We start from the raw sequence: 24,673 nt of genomic DNA on the forward strand, positions 1-24,673 counted from the left end.
GGAGACTCACCTCGGACTGCAAAAGCTCACTGAAAAAATCCCTAGATGTTGCCCTGACGGCTCCTCAACTAGCAATATCAATAATACACCCAATTAACAATTGGGCTCCAATCCATAACCACAACTCCATACCTTGGGTAAAAGGACCATTTTACCCCCAACCTAGCCTTGACCAAGCCCATGACCCAAACTACAATATGAAAGGCCCAAGACTCATTAATCAACCAATGGCCCAATTTTGCAAGGTGGGCCCAAACTCCTTACATGGCCGTGACTTAAGGCCCAACCATTCTCTCTAGTCGAAACACTTTGTATCCCGATGGCCCATTAATAACTCAAGCCCAAAATACCATGGATTACTAGATCCATCAAAGGCCACTAATGACCTAATTTTCCAAATTGGGCCAAACCCCATACGAGCGTAAGCCCATAATTACCTTAATTATAAGTCAAAAGTCAAATTCAACGGTCCGAGTTGACCCAACTCGTCGAGTTGTCCTTTAACTCGTCGAGTTCTCCCATTAAATGCATAGATCGGGAAAATTCACATCAACTCACCGAGTTCTCCTCATAAACTCGTCGAGTTCGCCAGGAATCAAACAACTTAACGCTTTAAGCCGTTTTTATCGAATCTAGAAGCTTCCATTCTCAGATCTCTTCCCAAATGATGACTAGAAGGGTAAAGTTTCCAACTTTACCCTTAAAAAAACCACTACAATAAACCCAGATCCGAATCCTTGACTTAATAGAGTGAGGCTTAACCCATTAAGCCCTTCAACTCTCAAAACTTAGTCCCAAAACACATGTCTAACATCCCAAGGTTGGATTATCATGTAAAGTTTCCAACTTTATGTCCATTCATGCAAGAAAGGGAACCTAGAGCCCAAAATGGCTTAATAAAGGACTTAATGCATGGATGGGACTTAGGACTTAGCAAAGCTTGCAACTTTATGCCAGGAGAGGTCATAAAAGGGCCAGATCTAGCATAATACCCTTAAAACCCTTATCCTTTGGACAACCCAGTCAAACACCCAAAAAATCACACTAAAACATCCCACAAAGAGATCTAGAAGATAACAACACAAGGTTTCGAATTTATACCTCAAAAGGACTGGAAAAAATGGAGAGTTTCTGGATCCAAAGCCTTCCTTCCAAACTAAGCACCTTCATTCTTCAAACTCCTTCCAAATATCACCAAAAACCAACTCTCCAAGCTCAGCATAAGCTCACACACTCAACCTTGAAGGGTAACACACAAAATTAGGGTTCTCTGAACAAGGAGGTTGGTAAGGAGGCCAACAAAAGGGAGTTACGGTCTTTAAATAGGGTGCAAAACCCTAAAATTAGAGTTTTCTCAAACAACGTCCAACTCGTTGAGTTTTCCTATACCAACTCGACGAGTTGGTCCTTAAAAACACGTGCCCTAAAAGCTTCCAACACGTTGAGTTTATGGCATAAACTCGATGAGTTGGCCCTTAAAAAGGGAATTTATTTCCATAATTAACCTTCTAGATTCCGGATGTTACAACCCTCCCCTACTTAAATTATATTTCATCCTCGATATCACTCCTTATTAACACTCATAACAAAACAACCACCCTGATGATCATAAACAAAATATCAACGCACAAAATAATCTTCCCAAGGAAACTGGAATCAACCCTGGTAGATCGAACCTCAAACTCATGCAGAAAACCACCTTTACCTTTCCTAATACCCGCAATCTCAAATTGATCTGACTTCTTGACAACTTATCCCCTCTCAACCACTATCAAACTAATTCCACAATAAAACCAGACTAGGCAACATACTTCCAACCCAGATTATCTTAGTGCGTTGAAGGAACAAAATCACCGATCATATACAACTATAGAGCACTTATACTCGACAGAAGGCTCAGATAATCATTTGAGTAGAAGATTTGTCACTACAATGGTTAGACTCAGACGAGAGCTGCACAACAGGGTCTAATCAGCCACTCTTAGATTATTTAATCCAACTGCAACGACTTAAGAATATACCCCGAATAAAAAGTGACTCCACACACGAATCCCAAAATACTGAAACCACTCCGACTCATCCAGATGCCACTTGTTGCTTTCCAAAAGCAGCCGAGACCTCCCTGGTCCTAATTTATCTGACAGCTACTTGAAACAACGGACTCCTACCTGATTGTTGGGCTAAAAGACGCAAAAGCACACAGTAGCCCCACTCGATTACAGAAAGAAGATCTCGACTGACGAAAATTGCTCCACCACAACCCGCCATCAAATCCACTTCTTCAGATTCCGAACATGATGTGGTCCCTCCACAGATAGTACCATCCGAAGGCACAACATAATGGCTCATCCTGATATCATATTAGACCTATTCCTTACTCTTAAACTCTGCGATTGATGCCTTAGGCATAATGGCACCCCAAATCCTTATTGCATTGAAACAAAACCCTAAACAAAACGTGCGTAAAACCCAACTCAAGATTTTATCCAAAACTGATTCGATACCCCACTCATAACCCAACATCTATGAATCTACACCTGCATTTCACACCACATCCTTCTGGTTACCAACCCCTTTACCCAAACAATAAATAGGTATACCTAAACCATCTTCAAGACTTCCACTCTCGCACCTGGTCCAACCACCAAGTTCCCAAGAGTTCGACAACCAGGCCACCCAACCTAAACCTCTCCGCGTCACACACTAGTCACCCACATGCCCTACAACTCAAGATCTAAACACTTGACTCAACAGTCCCTACCGGTTCTAACCTAAATTTTCATAATCACCCGGGCTCGCCCGCGGACCCCAAAGACCCTCAACCTATAATAGAGAATAACTACCTGACAACCCGGGCCGACATGCCAAGGCACGAACTGATTCCCCCCCCCCCCATGTTTGTGACCATCACATAAATAGTCTATATCGAACCGATGAATGCTACGATCCTATCGCAACCTTACATTACTTCCATCCAACCATGCTTACCACCCATGGCCTCACCACACTCAAACCATCACCACATTTCACCTCCCGAGCCGAATCCTGTAACCCATTAGGAGTTTGAGTCACGTCTACGAATTCCCACTGCCTATAATCAAAGCGATGTCGACCTGCGATTGGGAGTTTCCTGAACTCCCACCAACTCAACCTTGGCCCACACAGCCACTTATTTCTCCCCCACTTAGATTGAACGATGCTTTATCACTTCTTAAACCTTATGGATCTGTGATCCATTTCCTTCAATTATGTAACATCCCAAAAATATAGTCCAAAATTTTCATTTTAAATCATAAATAAAACCATAGTAATCCCAATCATTTCATGAAAACATAAGTGAAAATATTTCAAAACACTATATCAATCACTGTATCTAAATCATATATCAAAATATCATAGTAAATCATCCCATGCTAAAAGTTGTGGTGTGTGTCATGCAGTCATCCCGAGCTCTTCCCTTGCTAGTGGAAGTACTTGAAACCAAAACTGAAAATTGTAAGCATGAAGCTTAGTGAGTCTCCCCAAAATACCACACACCATCCACATAAACACATACTACAAACATTGGGCCTAACCCGCTACATCGGGCCCCGCCCGACATCGGACGAATCCGGCATCAGCCCCGCCTGGCATCGAGCCTTACTCGGTATACATATATGTTTCTACTAGGCCCCGCCTGTCACTGGGCCCCACCCGCTATACACATACAAACAATAACATACAATCATGCTAGTACATAACAGTCAAACACAACACTATAACTGCTAGTCTCAAGGCCCCGTCTATCTTGTGCGCCGCCCCTACTTCGCTAATAATGAGATATGGAACCCCATCCATACTCGACTAGTGATGAGATACGGTACCCTGCCCATACTCACCTCCTTACCAGGCACATACAATTATGACAAAGACAACAAGTATAACTAAACATGCATTCCTTTATAGGGTACCACCCGACATCGAACCGTAGTTCGGAAACATACGTAATAACCTTCCTCAGGCCTCACCCGACATCAAAACGTAATCCATAAACTTATAAACTACATCGGGCTAACCTCGACATCAGATCTAAATCCGGTATACACTAACATACATAAACGGGTCGACATTAGTGCCTTCGACCCGTTCCTACTGGAGAAAACTCACCTCACAAGCTGACTGCAAAATCCTGCATATAAACCTCTCGCTGCTAGCTGGCAGATCCCCGAACTGCTGATCCCTCGACTCCCCGAGCTATCATTAGCAACATAATACTTAGTCAAAAACCGATAATCCTTCTTAGGGTAAAATGACCATTTTACCCCTGGTCAAAGTCAAAGTCAACACCCCGAGCCCATGTATTTAACCCAACCCTTTTATTATAAATTATTTTTAAAAAACGTTTTTGTGAAAATTCTCGGATTCTAGTTTGAGTCTGGATTCACACAAGAGCTCCTCTAATTCACTCAAACCAAAGCTCTAATACCAACTTGAAACGTCCAATTATTACAACCATTTTTTTATTAAGGTAAAACTTTCCAATTATCAATCCATTATAAGAAAACCATTTATTCCCCATTACATTTATTGAAGACAAGAGTATTTCAACGAATGTGAAATCCTCAATGTTGCTAATGAGTTTGTACAGTTCCGCATTCGCCTTCCCACGATCACTGATAGAACCTGAAAACATAAACAACTAGGTAAACACAAATCTTAGTGAGTTTCCCCAAGATACCACCACAAAAACATATAAAACACATGCATACTGGGTCCATAACTAACAATCTGGATTACCATGAGTTCACAACACGAGTATGGCTTGCCTTTCGGCCCACAACTCATGTCTGGCTTTCTCCCGAGCCCACAACATAAGTCTGAACTTCATTTCCAACCTATAACTTATGTCTGGCTTGCTCCCAAATTTGTCGGCTTCCGCACAAAGCAACATTGCCTCAACCCACTACCACCATATATCGGCACATAAACAATCAAGAATCAAGTAGGCACATAATACAAGCAAACGTCAATCATACAACTCTCTACCGCCTACTAGTCCTTTCACAACACACTGTCCCGCTACCATCCAACCTCCATGAAATGTGTAACCATAAGTAACTAGAGGTGAGATAGCCACTTGGACATATGATCCTACTCTAGAGCCACAACCAAAAAAGGAACATGCAAGAAAGCCTAGATCAAGAGTTATCAGGTTATCCTACATGACTACATACAACCCCTAGGGCACTCCACTATAAGATAACCAAGCTACTAGCACTCTAACCAACATACCATTATTACATCATCCTATCATATGAGGATATATACACAAATCTAGCAGATCACTATAACACATCGACATCCTATATACCATGATACAGATCTAACAAATCATCACAACATAACAACATACTATATACTAGGATACATAACCTAGTGGGCGGGTATTGGTGCCTTCGACCCACGTGTATAGTGAAGAAAACTCACCTGAATCGAAGAACTCTGAAACGCTGCAATACGATCCCTTTTTTTGCACTGCTTGCACCCGTGAATCCACTAACACCAAACCAGATAGAATCTTAATCAATAGCCCAAAATCCTCAAATTTGACCCAAAGTTAAACTTTGTCAAAAAGTCAACGGTCAACGAAAGTCAACGTCCAAGGTTGTTGAGTACCCTCGGCATACTCAACGTACGCCCAATGTACGCAGCATGTTCTCAATCCTCCATTAGGAACTTTATCCCTTAAGGCCTTTTATCCAGAGCTCAAATCTAGACTCAAAACATCATCTTAAGTTATAAAGTTTCCACCTTTATGACTTTCCATGGCTAGAAAAAGGTCCAAAAAGCTAAAACCTTAACCTATAAATCCATTAAGACATCATAACTCTTGCATGGAAGGGATAGATTGACCAAGATCACACTTTTATGGCTCTTAATAGCTCTATAATGGATAAAGTTTCCAACTTTATCCATTAGGAGAGTCCAAACAACCAAGATATAGTCTTTAAGTCTCAAAGGCTCCAAAAATGCATATTTCTCAACTTAATCCATTAAGTCCAAGTCTCAAACCTTCATATCTGAATCAATATGATGTTTAGATGGACAAAGTTTCCAACTTTATCCATAACAAGGTCACAAACTTTCAAGACCTAAAATTTATGCACTACAGTAACCAAAAGCTCATAACACCCAAAACTAGCTAGATCTAACAAATATATCATCAAGATTCAAACTTTATACCTCCAGAAGAAAGATCAAGGTGAAGAAGGTATGGATCTACAAGCTACAATGCAACCAACACGTCTCCAATGAGCTTCTTATTGTTCACGATGCACCAAGAACACTCCAAAGCACTCAAAAACTCAAGGATCTCTCAAATGGGGCTAGGGTTTCGAAATTAGGGTTAGAGAGGATAGAGGTTGAAGGTAATAAGTGTTTGAAATGAGTTAAGGTCTTTAAATAGGGTCCAAGACCCAAATATTAGGGTTTGCATCAGCCTTCCTGGTATGCCTAGCATACCAAGTTGAATCTCCACGATTAGCCATGCCTAGTACGCCCATCGTACACCCTGTACACCCAACATACTCGCCATAACCCAAAACCTTCCTAACTTCTAACGATCATAACTTCTTTGTTCCAACTCCATTTTCAACGATCATTATATCCACAAAAAGGTATTGAAGAGACCTACAATATTATCTATATATCTTGGACCAAACTTCTTGAACAAAAATCTATATTTCATGTAAGAAGCCGACCTATGACTTTCCCCTTTCTATCCTTCAGCCCAATACATAGTTCAAGGGTTAAATATCTTAACCATCATTACCTCCTTTCACAAGGACTAAACTTTATCTCCTTAAGGACCAAAGCCTTTACAAAATCGACTTTCGGGCCATGACCCATAAATGGCAGGAAACAAGATGTTATGTTAACAACCTCCTTAATCCTCAAACATAGAAAAATGCTAACCCTAGCTTCTCCTTGTGATTTTTGAGATTTTGGTTGTGGTGGCTTGAAGAAGAAAGGATCGCCTTTGGAGCATAGATCCAACTTGGAAGCTTCGTTTGTATCTTCTAGCAACATCTTTGGACATTTGTGAGTAACCAAGATTCAAGCTTTATGATTCCTTATTACTAGATCTAGGATTTTATACATGGTTATCCATGGTTAGATGAGTTAGAGTGTTGGGAATACATAAAGTTAGCAACTTTATGGGACCTCAGAGTCCCTTGGTGATTATATGTGGTGGATCTGAAGTTTGGGTGATGTTTGAGCTTATGCTTGAGGTTTTGACCTCATTTTCTTCATAAATGCCCTGATTTAAGCTCAAGTATTGCATTGGACATGTAAGAGCTTAACGCATCAATTTTTATGGTTCTTGGGATGTTAGGAAGCCTTCTAGAGAATATGGATTAGTGGCTTAATGGTTAAGGAGTTTTTTCATCAAAATGTCATTTAGACAATTCTAATGACATAAGACTGTGTTTGTCACACCGTGAGGATCGAAGGTTACAACTATTTTTTCTTTTAGTGGCTCACAACATGACCAATAGATCGTCACATCGTGAGGGACCATTGAGCGTTGAATTTTATTAACCGTTGACCCTTGACTTTTTTTATCAGTTTGACTTTGGGTCAAACTTGAAGGATTTGGCCTATTGATTAAGATTCTTCCATGTTTTGATGCTAGAGGGCCCGTGGGATCAAGTAGTGGAGAAAATGGAGTGTGTCGTAGTGTTTTTGGGTTCTTCTATTTAGGTGAGTTTTCCTCACTGTACCCGTGGTTCGAAGGCATCAATGTCGGCCTACTAGTTTTGGTTATCATTTAGTAGAGGGATGCCCTACGGACTGTATGTAGTCACATATGATAGACTGAGGACTCTTGATCTTGGCTTTCTTGCCTGTTCCTCATTTGGTTCTGGCTCTGGAGTAGGATCATTTATCTGGGTGTCTCTCTCACCTGTGGGTACATATGGTTATGCATTCCTTGGAGAGTTGGTTATGTATTTTTGTGTATCGGATGTTGTTGTGTTGTAGTTATATACTCTCTCTCTCTCTCTCTCCCTCTATTTCTCTCTCTCTCTCTCTCTCTCTCTCTCTCTTTCTCTTTCTATATATATATATATATATATATATATATATATATATATATAGGTTGTTGAACTCGCTACTCGATACCTGTTCGGCCGACTGGGGAGTAGCGAGTACTCGGGGAGTACTCAGATTCGGTAATTCATGTAGAAATATTTTTAGGAAAATTATATATGTCAAAATTATAATTTGATTGAAATATATAACAATATTAGATACATGTGAATACATAAAAACTGAAATACACACAAATGTATCACTTCATAAATAATTACTGAAAATTTAAGATCTATATGTAGTAATAATCACATGTGTGTGTTAAATAATAAACCATTAAGTGTATTATACATATTAATCTTGAAATTCTTGATTTTTTTTCTCTTTTTATGACAATTTTGACCATTTGACCGAGTTTGACCGATTTTGACCGAGTTGGTCGAGTTTGACCGAGTACGCTCGAGTTAGAGAGATTTTTGACCGATGTTGACCGAGTTTGACTTAATCCTAGTTTTTTTGCCGAGTTCACTTTACTCGCCTATGTGGAGGGTCGATTCCGACTTTCGAGAAATCGGCCGAGTAGGCCGAGTTTTGCAACACTATATATATATATATATATATATATATATATATATATATCATTGTGTGTTAGGATGCAACAATAGTGGTATGCTGGTTAGAGTACCAATAGGCTGATTATCGTCTAGTGGAGTGCCCTAAGAGCTGTATGTAGTCATGTAGGATAGCTCGAGAACTCTTGATATAGACTTTCTTGCTTGTTCCTTGTTTGGTTATGGCTCTAGAGTAAGATCATCTGTTCGGGTGGCTATCTCACCTCTGATTACTTATGGCTATGCATTCCATGGAGATTAGCTGGTAGTTGAGCAATGTGATGTGAGGGGTCTAGTAGGTGGTAGTGAGTTGTATGATTTATAATTGCATGTATTGTGTGCCTACGTGATCCTTGATTGTTTATATGTTGATATATGGTGGCGAATAGGGTTGAGGTGATCCTGTTGTGTGTTGTAGGCCAAGAGACCAGGTGCAGGCCGATTGTAAGCCGTAGGCATGGAAGCTCGGGAAGAGCGGTTAGGTTGATGCTCATGCCAACATACCCCGGATAATTCAGTCCGATGACTGTGGACCCAGTATGCATGCTTGTATATGTTCTGATGTGTGCAATATTTTTGGAGAACGCACTAAGCTTCGTGCTTATCCAACTGTTATTGTTTTCCAGATATCATCAGTTATCGTGAGAAGACGAAGACGTGACTGCACACATTCATCAACAACAATGAAGATTCCGCGTGCGTTATATCACCCTGATTTTCAACAAATGTAAATTGGAACAAATGGTTTTCTCAACATGAATTTTATAATTAAGAAGTTTTACCTTAGTAAAATGAAAATTTTTGGTTGTGAAAATATGACATTACAATATGGTTGTGTGGAATTATTGTTCTATTTTAGATGGTCATTTTTATGAATAACTCTAAGTTTTTCTATGACCTATCTAACAATTATCCAACAACTCAAATATCAAATTAAGACATGTTAGACATTATAGAAACAATCGATACTTGAAAACCTAAAATGGTTGCCCTTGTCTCCCCTCCCTTTGGTAGGTGACACAATACTATGAACCATGTTAGATTGTTAGTTGAGTTTGCTAGTGTCACTTTAAGTGGAAACCTGGTGATTGGTGAAGCTCTATTACATTACATATGTGGTGATAGAAAATGCAATCTAACATAAATGCACACATATGGGTGTAGTGATTTATACTTATGCACACAACCTGAATATACTTTGCTATTACCTAGAAACACTATAATGCATAGATAACTATCTTTTCGTGGATAGCATCACCAGTATAAAAAAAAGAACTTGTATTTTTAACTCAAAACTTTTCATTTTAACTTCAATCTACAAACAGGGTTAAATTTGGGGGGCCAAAGTAAAAACATTTATTAGTTTGGGGAGTAAATCGGGAAGAATGTAATCTTTGTATTTGAAGTTTTGGGGACTTTTGGCGGTCATTTTTATTTGAATTTTGTTTATTATTTTCAATGGCGTCGGTCAGTCAGCTACTCAGCTTAACTATTCCCATTTCCATTTTCTATCCGTTTCACTTTCACACACAAGTTGTGAGAAACCCTAATCCTACTTACGACGATGAAGGGCATGAAGTCACTGAAGCAGCTCAAGCTCTCTGTTCCTGCTCAAGATGCTCCGATTACCAGCTTCTTGTAAGTTTGCATACGATCTCCTTTTCAATTTTGAACTAAGCCACGCTGTTTCTATGTTGATTTGATTTGTGATTGTGTTCGGATCATGTGAAGCCCTAATTTGTGAATTTTTGGTCTAATGAACGTGAACGTAGTTACGCGTTTGTAGTGTCTGATATCTCCATTTGATATCATTTAAAGCCCTAATTGGTCAAAATTTTGATTTAATTTCAATAAACGTAGTTACAGTTTTGTAATATCTGATGATTATAGTGGATTCTTAGGACAACGAGCGGGACATTTCATGATGGGGATTTACTTCTAAATTTGAAAGGATTAAGACTCACATCTGATGATAAGGAAAATCGTGTAAGTCTCTCATTGTTAAACCAAATCTGATTTGTTAGATTTGATTTCCTTTAAATTCTTACCTCCATGATCTTCCAAAAAACTCAGTTTCACAGTTTCATTTTCGTATTTGTACAGCCCTCTGATGCCAAGGAGATCGATCTCCAATTTTCACTGGAAGACCTCGAGACAATCAAAGTCATTGGAAAAGGAAGTGGAGGCATTGTTCAACTGGTTCGACATAAATGGATTGGGAGATTGTTTGCTTTGAAGGTTGGATTTCATAAAACTCAGATTTCATAAATGCCTTCCATATAAATATAAGCTACACCTTTTAAGTGCATCCATTATGGTGACAGGTAATCCAGATGAACATTCAAGAGGATATACGCAAACAAATCGTGCAAGAGCTGAAAATCAATCAAGCATCTCAATGCCCTCACATCGTTGTCTGTTATCACTCTTTCTACCACAATGGAGCCATCTCTTTGGTTTTTGAATACATGGATCGTGGATCTTTAACTGATGTAATCAGACAACTCAAGACCATTCTTGAACCATATCTTGCTGTTCTCTGCAAACAGGTTAGTCATTAGTGAATCTTTTAACACTTTGCACCTCCTACCTAACTTGAGAGTACAAAGAGGGCATTTACGTCTTTTTCCATCTCTCACCTTGTGAATCTTTTAATGTTTATGACAGGTATTACAGGGTCTTGTGTATTTACACCATGAGAGACATGTAATTCATAGGGACATAAAGCCATCTAATCTACTTGTAAACCAAAAAGGTGAAGTAAAGATCACAGATTTTGGTGTTAGTGCAATGCTTGCTAATTCAATGGGTCAACGTGATACATTTGTTGGAACTTATAACTATATGTCTGTAAGTTGACTTTTTTCATACCTTTCTTAACGTTTACCAATTTAAAATCTTGTTCATGATATTAATTGTTTGAATTTTTAAGCCGGAAAGAATTAGTGGGAAGACATATGACTATAAAAGTGACATCTGGAGTTTGGGTTTAGTGATATTGGAGTGTGCTATAGGAAGATTTCCATATATACAATCTGAAGATCAACAAAATTGGCCAACTTTTTATGAGCTTCTGGACGCCATTGTCTCAAAGCCGCCACCTGCCGCCCCATCGGATCAGTTTTCGCCGGAGTTTTGTTCCTTTATCTCTTCATGGTAACTTAACATATTAAATATGATCATAATTTATAAAAGCTGTTTATCAAATTTATAATATATTTGTATGTAAATGTGTAGCATACAGAAAGAGCCTAAAGACAGATCATCAGCTCTAGAGCTTTTGAGTCACCCGTTTATCAAGAAATTTGAGGATAAAGATATTGATCTTGCTATTCTGGTAAGTTCTTTGGAACCTCCTATAAATTTTTCTAAATAAGTTATGTATGTATTATAATGATATCAGATTTTTATTACAAAAATATGTAATGCTATTATCTTTTGCATACTATATAATAGGTAATTCTAATATCATATGTTTGTGGCATGCTTTTTTGCCATTTATCTCATATTGAAAGTATCAACGAAGTGTATGCAAATGATTTCTTGATTGATTTGAACTTGATTCATTGTTGTTGTAAGAATTAGGATTGGGTCTGAATTTTTTAATATCTGGTTTTATAAATTCTGGTTAAAAATTTATTTAATAGCTAGACTTTTTAATATGTGTTAAAAAAACTGTTTGTAAATATATATATATTTTAAAAACCGGTTAACTAATATCTAATCTTTTAAAGAAAAGGCCTGGACCTTATAATTGGTGATGAAAGCCTAGTTATAGGTTTTCTCACATTCGTTATTATTATTAATAGTTGGAAGCCCAACTTTTTAATTGTTGACTTGGCCCACTAAAAGGCCCATTTAGCCGGATTTTATAATCAAGAATAAAATGTGTTTTTATGACGAGATGGTAAGCCAAACAATAACACTCTTTTATTTTCTGATGTGAATATTTTCGACGTTTTGATTTTTTAGCAAAAACCGAAAGCATGCGGAGAAAACGTATTTAAAAGATATCTAAAAAAGATAAAGATAAAATGATTTTATTTTTTTCAAGATACAAAAGGGTTTATAAGCTTAAATTTCATAAGAATATAAAATCGATATTAGGGATTTGAGGTTAAGGTGAATTTTCCATGCCTTCTTAGAAGAAAAAGAGAAATATACCTTTTTATAACAAGTAACAGGTAACATTTGATTCAATTTTTCATAAGAAAATAAAGAAACATAAAGTTCCTTTTAGAAAGGAACAAATTTCCATTCATGAGTCTTACCCAACTAGGTGTGAGAGGGTACTAAGACTTCTGGATATAATTACGTGTTGCATTGCTATAGCTCCTTATGTGGAGTTTGAGATAATGACTTGAAAGGGGTTTCATCGCTTTACATGGTGATTTTCAATAGTTGAGTTTTTAGTGTGTACTCTCTAGAGGCATTATTTGGTGCGTAAATGTGTTCTAATGCAAGCCACATATCTTGTGATGTAGTTCCTTGTCTGTGTTGGAAAAAGGCTTTGATATGGTGGATATGATTATGCGAATGTGAGCATCATTAGCTATCAATGAGAATAGCTAGGGTTGTCTGTGATTGTTTCTCCACTTCGACTTTTGGCTTCGAGCGTGGTATAAAGCCATTGACATAACCGAATAGGTTATTGGAGACAAGAAAGGGTTCAAGCATAGCCTTCCAAGACCCATAGTTTGTGGGTGAGAGGGTGAAAGCGAATTTGTGAGAATTATGAGATGTTTTCTCTTGAGAGGTGAAGGCAGCTATGGTTTAGGCTGTGTTGGTATTGCTGTCGTGGAAGAAGATCGACGATGGGTTTTTATTGAGCCATAGGATTAGGGTACTTGGCTTTGATACAAAGATAAACCATGATTTTTTTATTAAGTAAAAGATTACATATGCTACCTTATATATAATACTGAGAAATACAATTAGGTACCCTTTAATATAAACAGTGTATTATCTTGTACTAAACTTAGTCTAACATTTTCCATTTTAGGACTTCTTAATAAATTTCATTATATTATTGTTATATGTGCTTGGATAAATTTCATTATATTATTGTAATATGGGAGGACCTCACATCTTATTTATAGTAGTTGGTTTCAAACTACGCTGGGCGTACTCCTCGGGGTACGCTACGCGTACGAGGCTAAGCTGCGTGTATGAGGGGGCAGTTGTCAGCATCCGAAGCAAAGACCGTGGGGAGCAAGCAAGGGCTGAGATTAAGCCATGTCACTCTCCTCACATCAGCATAACCTCGACTTCTGAATTCCGTAATTTTCGCATACAAGCTTCGTTTTTGACGTTCTTTTTATCCATGTGTAGGTGGAGACGTAATCTACGACTTTTGTATAGACTCCGTCGGCTAATTTAAAATTTATTTTTGAAGTTATATTTTAACATATTTAGATAGGTAAAGTCTGTTAAAAACTCATAACATTGTCATATGACGTCCGTTTTCGTCCGTCTTTATATCGTTGAACTCCTATTAACGAGATCTTTAATTCTCGTTTAGATTGTGTCGGCTAAAAATCGGTCCATCTAAAATTAGAATTCCGGGCTGTGCACTGCTATGCTAAATCTTAGAAAAATCATAACTTCCTTATACGAAGTCAGATTTAGGCGTTTTTTTATGCACGCTCTCGATTTAACGTATACTACGACTTTCGTTTAGATCACTAAGGCTATAAGTATTTTATCGCAACCTCAATTTTTACGTCACACAACGTTGTGCTGGTTTTGTCGTGAAACTTCAACAATTCATAATTTTTTCGTTATAACTCGAATTTCAGCGTTTTTTATATATACAGAACCTTATGACATATACTATAACTTAATTAAGATTATTTATTCAAAATAATCTTCTATCAAAAAATCGTTTTTGATGCTTATTGTCTCTAAATTGACTAGACCAAATCTGCGGGCGTTACATTAAATGACCATACAACTTGCAAGACTTAATGGGTAGGCAAAGGATCACAATCTAAGATTTTAGAATTGGATCACAATCTAAGCTTTTAGAATTGGAATGAAGTATAATTTCCTCCCCCTTAATTATAGCAAATAACTTTTCAACCCCCGCAACTTCATGAATTGAAACCCTTAAGTTTTCTATAATTAACATTGCTAACTTGCAACACTAAACATAATAATCATGCTCCTGCTAACATGATACTTATTATAATAACACTTATGCTCCCACTAGCTTTGACATGTATCCAGAAATCAGTTGGACTTCTAGAAACCAATACTTTATTGACTTTCTTATCATAGTTCAGATTTTTGATACGAGATGCTTTGATAAGACTTTATCAAAATCATACACATTTTCTTAGACAACTCTCATGTGTGTCTAAACAATTTTAGAACTATGAAAAGGGATTCCGTAATCATAGTTTCAATTGTTTAGACCTTTGCTATTTCTCACAAGTCCATGTTAGTGTGCCAGTTAACCACACACGCTCCACTAACGACTTTGAGAATGCAAATATCACAATTGCTATCTATTTAAAATCACTTAGTGAAAGCGTTTCCTCACCATCATTTTCATGAATCGGAGAGAAACCTTATGACACTTAGATTTTATGGTGTATGTGTTCCTATCCATGTGAATTTGTCAAAACCATAATCACAAGACAAGGTTAGTGACAAATTCATATGGACCGAACTTGTTCAATTTTAATTTCAATGCCACCTGGTAGCACAAGGGCCTACCTTGTTTTCCAAGTTGTTATGCAAGCAACTGAGAACTCATAGAACTCACATGCATAGTCAACTTTAACCAGAATGGGCATAAAAACAAGATTTATGTCAGCACGATAGGTTATAAACCTCAAGTCGTGTGCTAGTGATAAGCTACAAGTTTTATTCGTGATTAGTTATTGAAACTCTTTCAGGATCTTTAAGACTCCTACTGTAATTTTGACATATAAGACTCTCTTGCCAAGAACCATTCCTTGATAGACAAATATTCAAGAGATAATGCGGATTCTTATCAAGACAAACACTTCACACAATTGGCCTTAGTTGGTCTTTGTTTAATCCAAAACATCACAACTTACCAATTTCAAATATACAAGAGTAGAAAACATTTTTCTTTACATTTGACAAGTGTTATAAACTTTCTTTAAGATATGTCACTCAAGTTACAGTCTTGGAGTATGACTCTAAGAATTGTTTTGGAACGAAATATGACTCATCTTCTTGATTTAACCATTTCAACAATTCATGACTCCTCTTCTTAGCCATAAGGATGCACTAAGATCAAATGTCCTTAGAGGATCCAATGTGATATGGTTTCATAATCATTAAGATGATCATAAAACATGATACTAAAGTACTCTCCCATCTTTTCAGATTTGAGAAATTTTTATCTTTCTGCTTAATATGATTCTTCTCATTCATTCTGCCATACATTGAAACTTTTCCAACATTTCAAAATTATACTTAAACTTGTAAATATAACGATATTTACTAACTTTAGTAAATCATGACGAATAGTCTTATTGATCTTTGTGGTGGACTTGACCAGTGCACAAGAATGTGTATTCGAACGCTTAGTCCTTCACTTGACTCACATATACATGTGAACAAGGAATTAGTCTTAATTTTCCAAAGATGAAAATTATCATTTATCATACAATACAACTTGCATGATTCCAAGTTTCTGTTCAATTGAAACTTGGGTGATGAAATTTTTTCCTTATTTGATAAATTTAGACACTACCGCAAAAAAAAGAATAAAATTCATATTTCCAATATTGCTAGAAACCAAGGTTTTAAATGGCGTGAGGCGAGGCGTGGTGGCAAGGTCAAGCCTCAAGCTTAACGAGCCATGGCGAGCCATGACGTTTTTCAAAGCGTGATGTAAGGCAACAATTTTGTATTAATTTAAAATTATATTACCACATAAATATAAATTTATATTAAATATAACTACTTTTTAGAAGTGTTAGATCAATAACTAATAATAAAAAGTTAACAAAAACCACAATACTTGTATCTCCGATTTGAAAAAACATAACAAAGAGCAAAAAACTATGTCTCAAACGAAAAAACACGCGCCATAACACGCCATGGCGTGCCATATCACGCCTTGCCACGCGCCACGCCTAACAGCAACGTTATCACGCCTTGCCACGCGCCATAACACGCCCTAACGCGCCATGGCGCGCCTTTTAGAACACTGCTAGAAACATACAAACATCATTTTTTCATAAAATAAAACTTTATTTTTTATAAAATGAGGAAAAAGCTTTTTCCTTACAATGCAACTTTAAATGAAAACTATGCTATTACATATTTCCTAGCAATCTATCATAACTCCTAAGCAGCAGCTCAAAAATCCAACCTTCGAACCATACGATTGAAATCCATCTTCGCGATCAGATTCAACATACTCTTCCTTTAAGTTTCCTTCCCTTTCCTTGATCCTGCCAAACATCAAAATGCAACCTAGTCACATCATGTATTAAGAACCAACAATTAGAAACTTAACAGAGTTAGATAGTGTACTTATATGAAGCAGAGTCAAACTTTTTGATTCTTCCTTCTCTCAGATCTTTCAGGTAGTCAGGGCAGCTTCGCAACCAATGCCCCTTCTCTTGACAATAAAAACATATAGACTCTTTAGGAATGGTACACAGGACTATCACAGACTTAGCCTTTCCCTTTATCTTTTGGTCAACCGGAAGTTTGAGAGGATTGTTAATGCCTATGGAAGAGAAAGATTTTCCGGACTTCCAATGTTAACATTGTCAATGCCCATGGAAGTTTGAGAAGTAGATCTTCCACCTAAATTTACTTTTCCAGTGCGCCAAAACATTTCTGATTCAGTAGCAACAAACAAATAAGTAAGATCAATAAGGGTCATGTCGTCGTCTGTCACATAGTAGTCCTTAATGAACTCACTATATGACTTAGGAAGTGACTGGAGAACCTAATCAACAACCAACTTCCTTGAGACTTCGACACCCAACATTCTCAACCTGTCGATATGTGACTTCATCTCCAAGACGTGAGAACACACATGTCTTCCATCTTCATGTTTCATTGCAAGTAGGTCTTGAGTGACCTTGAAATTTTCAAGTATTTGAGCTTGTGGGTCAGGGAGAATAATTGGAGGAGGTGGAGGAAAGGAAGTATGATTTCCATGATCCAATCGCAAGACATCATCTTCATTAGGAAAGCTTGTTCCAAGGGATTTAAGAAGACCATAATTTTCTGAACCAGACATCTACATTGGGAGAAATTCAAGTTAGTTGATTTAGGTCATTAATAAAACACCCAATTTGAAATATTAAGGCTAGGACCCAACACAATATTTTATAACTTGGAAAAGGGATGCCGTAATCCAAAGTACAAAATATTTGAAGGTAGGCGAATGACGATTCACCAATTTCCACCATGAAAAACGAAATATGTAGTTTTAATTGGATTGAAACTCTTAGATCTTTTGAGATTCATTGAACTTTTTAATGGCATGTTTAAATCTCGATTGTGCCCTCTCAAGTTTGTGATTGGGATGCCGAGGATCACAAACAAGGTGTGAATAACCATGCAAATTATCTTGGTATCCTTAATTTTATCATCAAATCGATGTGCCGGTTACCCACACACGCTCCACCGATCTATGATAAACCTTAAGTCACCATTTGCCACTCTTACTAGTCCATGTTAGTTTGCCGGTTACCCAAACACGCTCCACCAACGAGTTGGTAATGTACAAAGTGTAATTTTATGGGTTAGCACCAACTTCACATTTTCCTAAAGTAACTAAGATTAGGAATTTATAAAAGGTTTAGTTACTTTGTATTTATCATTATACTTATAATTAGAATTATAGTCCTTGTCCTACCCGTTCGGCTAACGACCCTTCACCAGTCAAGGAAGCGGTGGGTGAGAGTGGATACCCATTAAGCTGTCATTTTATAGGCAACAACCTTATCCCCCCTTATAGACCGACTTCGTGAATGAGGCCTACTAACAGTAAGACTGACTTCCTCTTATATATATATATATATATGTATATATTAACTTATAATACTATAAAGTATAAGAGGTGAATTTTAACTTTTAAAACTCTAGGGTTTGGAATTAAAGTGTGTGTGAGACTTTACATATTCCAAAACTTAAGGGCAAGATAATATATATATATATATATATATATATATATACATATATATATATATATATATATATATATATATATATATATGTATGTATGTATCTGTGTGTGTGTGTGCTAACTTATAAGTTTTGAAACTATTCAAAAAAAATTTCATTTCTATAACTTGTGAGTTTTAATGGTTTTAAAGAAAAAAAAACTTTTGGAATTCCATAACTTGAGGACAACTTATGGAGTCCACTAATTGGCATTTAGATCAAGAATTACATTAACAAACAATTTGCAAATAATTCCTATGATCTACTAAAAATCATAAGTATGAACATTCAGATCAATAATTTCAAGAATCATACAAACATATATAAAACTTGAAAATTTGATAATGACCATTGAAAATGGATTAGCATAATCATTACCACACCAAAAACAGGTTTTATAAGTCCATAGCAGTTTATGGTAATGATTCTAGTCTATTTCCAGTAGCAAAACTCGAAAGTCTGCACTCAGGGCCTCCTACTCGTTGAGTGCAAGAGCCTACTCGACGAGTACGATGATTTTACACTTGGACTCGTTGAGTCCCCCCATGGACTCGGCGAGTCCACTGAACAATGAACATATTTTCGACTTTTTAAAGCATTTTGCATCAAGTATAATGAAAACAAGCAAATATGATTTTCCAAAGTTCTCATCCTAACTAACATACCATGGGGTACTTGTAATATAAAACTTAGTGGGATGACATACATTTTTCTTATGGTTAATTCCTTGGAGCTTTAAGAGCCTAACACCAATAATGTGGATGCCTCAAGTGGAATCACAAATCACCAAAAGACTTTGGAAAACTTGAGAGAATAGTAATCACACTAGATATCGGCCCACTCTTGTTCACTCACACACTAGTGCCATTTCATGTGCCAAAGACCTCTTTATATAGTATGGAGGATTAAGATTACATTCATGTAAACCCTAATACCCATGACCTTTCATTTCCATAGGATCCATGAAAAAAAAACTCCATGGACTATCTATGCAAAGATTAGCCCATTCTAAATGAACTTGGCCCATTATATATATATATATATATATATATATATATATATATATATATATATATATATATATATATATATATATATATATATATACCTTAGTAAGCATTTACCACATTTTGAATTTTAAGAGGTACAACTTTTAAAACATCATATACAACCAATTTATGCATACAAAAAATACAAAAAATGTAATTGTTAACTAGTCAACAAAAAAGTCTATTACTCTTATATCGGTAGAATGGTCCTCGCTTGACCTGTTCTTTCTCTTCATTCACCTAATTTATAGTTTAAAACACTGAATACCACCTTTAATTATGAGTCAATGTTCAACTCCACTAGAATCGGTCAAAGGCCCGACTTCTCCTTTATCTTCGTCACCATTGTTCACCACCGTTATCTCCATCCCGCATAGATCTTTAAATTGTGGTTATTGAACCCGGTGAATATTGAGTCTTCTCATCTAGGTTGAATCAATGTTATTTCGATTATTCCAATCGAATATTCCAACTCCGCTTTCTCCTTTGCCTACTTCAGACGCTTAATCACTATGGAGTTAAAAAATGGTATAAAAAAATCCCACCCCACAGTCTCTTCCTCCAAATTCGGTATCGGGTTAGAGTTGCTACTCTTTTGCTTTTTATTTTATTTCTCTATCTATCCATGAAACCCATGATTACTTATCTATCTATGAAACCCATTATTACTGGTGTTGTTACATCCTTCCTCTCTATCTCCCTCTGTTTCTTTGCAAAAAACAACCACCATGAACTCCTTGGCCAAGTCCTAACAGTGAGCTATGAAAAAATGCAATTTTTTTAAGTTTGGTTCTTCTTCTATGTTCTTTCTTTGACTTTTGATTTTGTGATTTATTTTCTTTAAAATTTGTTTTAGTTGGACTTGTAGGTAAGATCCAAAGAAAAGAAGAAGAAACTTATTTAACATTCGCACATAAGGTGTTTGATGTAATTACTCAAAGAGTTATTTGTTTGTATTTTTTGTTTCTAACAGGATAGTAACCTCTTTGGAAAGAGGTAAGTTTTTTCTCTCTTTACTACAAACTCCAATCATGATAATCTCCTTCCAAAATGACCTTGATGATTATAATTTGTTGATTTGAAGTAGAGAATAGAAAATGTCTTTGGTCATTGCATCTATCTGATAGGAGTTGCATCATTTGTGGTGAATACATTATATGATATTATTGTTTAGTGGTGACTTTGGTCATTACAGATGTCAAAACGTGGTGTTTGGCAGCTTCAAAAATTTATAGTGAGCTAATGTAATCTATTTTCCCATAATTAATTAATGTACTTTACTTTTGAGATATTTATCAGCATTTTGGCCAACTGATACATCTCTCAGCAGGTTCACGAGAAAAAAATGGTGTTGTACAACTCTCTCTCTCTCTCTCTCTCACCTTCTCCTTTTCTCTAACTATGTGTGTGATTACAAAACCTGAAAGCAAAAACCTTTTTATTGATTTTTGTCTTGGGCTTTTTTGGTTACATGTATGATACAATATCTATCAATCTCTCATGTTTATGTTTTTTTTTTTCTTCTTACAGTCTATTTATTCCCCCGATTTCTGATCTATTTCACTTGGATCAAATTTCCCTATTCAAGTGGTATCAACCAATTGAGTGTCTTTCCGGGTTCTTACTTTATACTAATGTTTTAAAGTGGGCTAAACTAACTTTTTATTTTTTTTAAAGAAACAATTTTTTTTTTGCTTATATAGATTATGTCTTTGTTTGTTCGTATAATGGTCTTCAAAAGCAATTATGGTCTATATCTTATAATCCTTCTAAATGTGGTTGTGGCCCTTTTATGAGGTTGTGTGTTACACCCTTCTAGCTATAAAATTATAATTTTGTATTTCTTTTTCATTTTTTCTAAACATTATTGTAATAATTTGAAGGTGGACATGGTGTTCTATCTGATACAATACCATAGAAATATCTTTGGGATTCAATATCAAAATTGCATTCAAAAAAGCATAATTTGAAGGTATCTCCTATCATTCTGATTATTAGGTCTTTTAAATAACTGATATTTTTCAAACATTTTGGTGCTCTTTTTTAATAGAAAGATCATGTTGATGATTTAGTTTATATGAATGGGGAAATTCATAATTTGTTCGAAAATAAAACATGTTATAATCTTTTATAATTTAAAGTAAATAAAGTTCTAAGAGTTGTCAAGTAGGCTGTTCTAATAACCAAGTCATTGTATTTTAGAATTTCACAAAATAACAACTCATTGTATCCGTTTTTCTTTTCATCTTTTTTTTGAAAAATAACATTGTGTTCAATTCCCATTTGTGTAAAACTCAAAGTTTATGAGCATAAAAATGTTAATAATAATGAATTTGAGAAAAACTTGAAGTTTATTACTTGATATTTTAGTGAACTTTGATTTAAATTCGTTTTAAACTCATTTGTTTTGGCTTCCTGACAATGAGAAGCATTGATATTCTCTTATGGTTATGACTGATGTAGAGAAGATTTATTACATGATCGCTAAACTTTGGTGCTTAAATTGCTCAAAAGGATGATGTCAAGTAACGAGCAGGGTACGTCCAATGTGATTCTTGAGGTATAAAGATACAATTACTTTAGTAATATGTGGTTAAAACATATTATACTCTCACGACCATTATAGATCAAATATTGGATAGTATATTGTTGTTAGAGTACTTGGAAAGGCATTTATTGCAAGCTAAATTCCAAATTACTATATCATTTTTTTTCCATAGAGTACTAAATATTATATTATATCTAAAGTATAAACCTAAATCCTCCAAATAATCAATAAAAATTTCCGGTTAAGGCTAAATGCAGGAAATAGCAACATACTTTCGTTTTCTTTTGGTATTATTTTTCCCTTTATTAGATTATGTGATTGGTGAGTTATTTTTCTTATACATGTTATGTAATTCGAAGCAATTTTTCACATGGTTTTTTGTTGGGATTACACCAAAACAGGTTTAATGCAAAATATAGTGACGTAGTGTTTTTATTTCTATATTATAGCATTCTACTTTCTTCAAAGCTTTTGTATAATGTATCAATTTATTATCTCATGATGTAAGTAAAAAAAAACCATAGAGTTTTTTATTTGAATGGGCTGGTGTTTTTGCGTCTTGCCTCATTGAAAAAATGTAATGTTTTGTTATGCAAATGTTCGTTGACTCTTGTGGTCAGTCATAACATTTGTTGAATTTACTGGTAATATGTGTTTTACAAATTAAACATCAACATGCTACATATTTATGGTATTCGTTACATTCTTTTCATTTCATTTATTCAAGTTCCAAAAAGTTGCAATAGATCCATGTATATTTTCACAAAGAAATTATATATTTGTCTAAAACGTCAAACCGTGTTACAACAATCAATCATTGTTTAAAAAACCATGTCAACTACCAAGAACCCCTCCTTTAGTCTTACATAACTTTTAAGCAAAAGTCATTGAAGTTTACCATGGAATCACAATAATTTAATAATTGGTTAACCACTAAATGGAAAAGAAATTTTCTAAATCATTAAGAAAACTATGGTTATTTGATTTTCAATGACCACTAACTAAATTAATATATTAAAATCAACAAAGCCTATCAATTAAAGTCAATGCTCTAAGATTAAGAAATACTAAATAATCAAAAGTTTAATATCTATATATGAAGTATCAAACATATGATTTCCATCAATGAAAATAGTTTGTTAAAACCAAACAAATTACAAATTGAAATGTTTTTAAAGAGCATGGTTAGCCAAAAATATCAACACTAAATTTGGTTAAAAAAAAATTAGAGGTTACTACATAAAAAATATTCAATGTTATTTATGCATTTTGGTTTACTAAATGTAACTAGAAACATAATTTCAATGCCACATCACGTCACAATATGAATATATTAATGAATCCTGAAAAACAAAAGTTCAACAATGACAAAGTCTATACCTCAAAGTTATCAAGGGTTTCGTCAATATTTTTGTTTTCAGTAGAAATAAGCATGTGTTAAAAAAACAAATGATAAGTTTGCATATATAGGTTTCTAATGTTTTTATCGACTTAATTTCCAGTTAAAAATTTGATGGTGTTTACAATTAAACATAGAGTTTCCATTGACATCATGATCTATTTACAAGTCCTTGCAAAGTGCTACTTTGAGATCATATATTTGTAATGTATTTAGTCAAGGTAGATTTTTTATTTATCATTTACAAAAGATTTTTTTATTATAAAAAGATTTAAAAAAATATTTAAAATCATCAAATTAAGGTAATAAACTTTAAATATTCTTAATCCTTTTTAGAATTAATTCATACGTTTTTTTATTCATAAATATATACAATTTACTGTTATGGAGATTTTTAATTTGAACTATGGACAATAACCTGACCGCACTTGGGACGTTATGCCTAAAACCATTTGATAATGAGATTTTCAATTTTAACTATGGACAATTATCTCACAACATTCAAGACGTTATGCCAAAAACCCTTTGATAAGGAGATTTTTATTTTAACTATGGACAATAATCTCACAATACTTTAGATGTTATGCCAAAAGAACATTTGATAAATATTATCTATCTAAGCTTATGAATTCTCATAATGTTTATTTAATGTAACCGACTTTAAAAAATTATGAAGTAGTTTATTTATTGCCCCCACTTGAATCTCACTTGATGCTTATTATCAAAACCTCTCTTGAACAAATTGAGTTATTATGTTTTATGTTAATTGGTTTATTTAATGTCTCCACTTGAATCTCCTAGATGTAGAAAACTATTAGCGCAA

The 24,673-nt window shown here is 35.4% G+C and overlaps 1 protein-coding gene and 1 long non-coding RNA gene across 3 annotated transcripts; both read left to right on the forward strand.

Moving 5' to 3' along the window:
- The first annotated feature begins 10,146 nt into the window (after nucleotides 1–10,146).
- On the forward strand, nucleotides 10,147–13,608 carry MKK6 (MAP kinase kinase 6). 2 transcript variants are annotated; one of them, XM_079002980.1, is made up of 8 exons: nucleotides 10,147–10,322; nucleotides 10,586–10,670; nucleotides 10,788–10,922; nucleotides 11,009–11,233; nucleotides 11,352–11,534; nucleotides 11,617–11,840; nucleotides 11,922–12,021; nucleotides 13,169–13,608. In XM_079002980.1, exons 1-8 carry the CDS (start codon nucleotides 10,249–10,251, stop codon nucleotides 13,196–13,198), a joined length of 1,056 nt encoding a protein of 351 aa, XP_078859106.1. In that variant the 5' UTR covers nucleotides 10,147–10,248; the 3' UTR covers nucleotides 13,199–13,608. The 2 variants fall into 2 exon arrangements, with proteins under 2 accessions (XP_078859106.1, XP_078859105.1); XM_079002979.1 differs by lacking the exon at nucleotides 13,169–13,608 and having other exon boundaries at nucleotides 11,922–12,235.
- Nucleotides 13,609–20,152: 6,544 nt separating this feature from the next.
- LOC145054720 (uncharacterized) lies at nucleotides 20,153–23,119 on the forward strand. Its single transcript, XR_013684888.1, has 2 exons — nucleotides 20,153–21,875; nucleotides 22,367–23,119. It is a non-coding gene; the product is annotated as an uncharacterized LOC145054720 (long non-coding RNA).
- Nucleotides 23,120–24,673: the final 1,554 nt, after the last annotated feature.

Source organism: Lactuca serriola, chromosome 5, assembly GCF_051521515.1.
Source record: "Lactuca serriola cultivar US96UC23 chromosome 5, Lser_US96UC23_V15, whole genome shotgun sequence".
NCBI classification, from domain to species: domain Eukaryota; kingdom Viridiplantae; phylum Streptophyta; class Magnoliopsida; order Asterales; family Asteraceae; genus Lactuca; species Lactuca serriola.

Bases quoted from the DNA above. Each gene is read 5' to 3' on its own strand.
- MKK6 (XM_079002979.1), top strand. From the start codon at position 10,249: ATGAAGGGCATGAAGTCACTGAAGCAGCTCAAGCTCTCTGTTCCTGCT. The intron at 10,671-10,787 runs GTAAGTCTCTCA...GTATTTGTACAG, and splicing joins CTGATGATAAGGAAAATCGT to CCCTCTGATGCCAAGGAGAT. The intron at 10,923-11,008 runs GTTGGATTTCAT...TTATGGTGACAG, and splicing joins GGAGATTGTTTGCTTTGAAG to GTAATCCAGATGAACATTCA.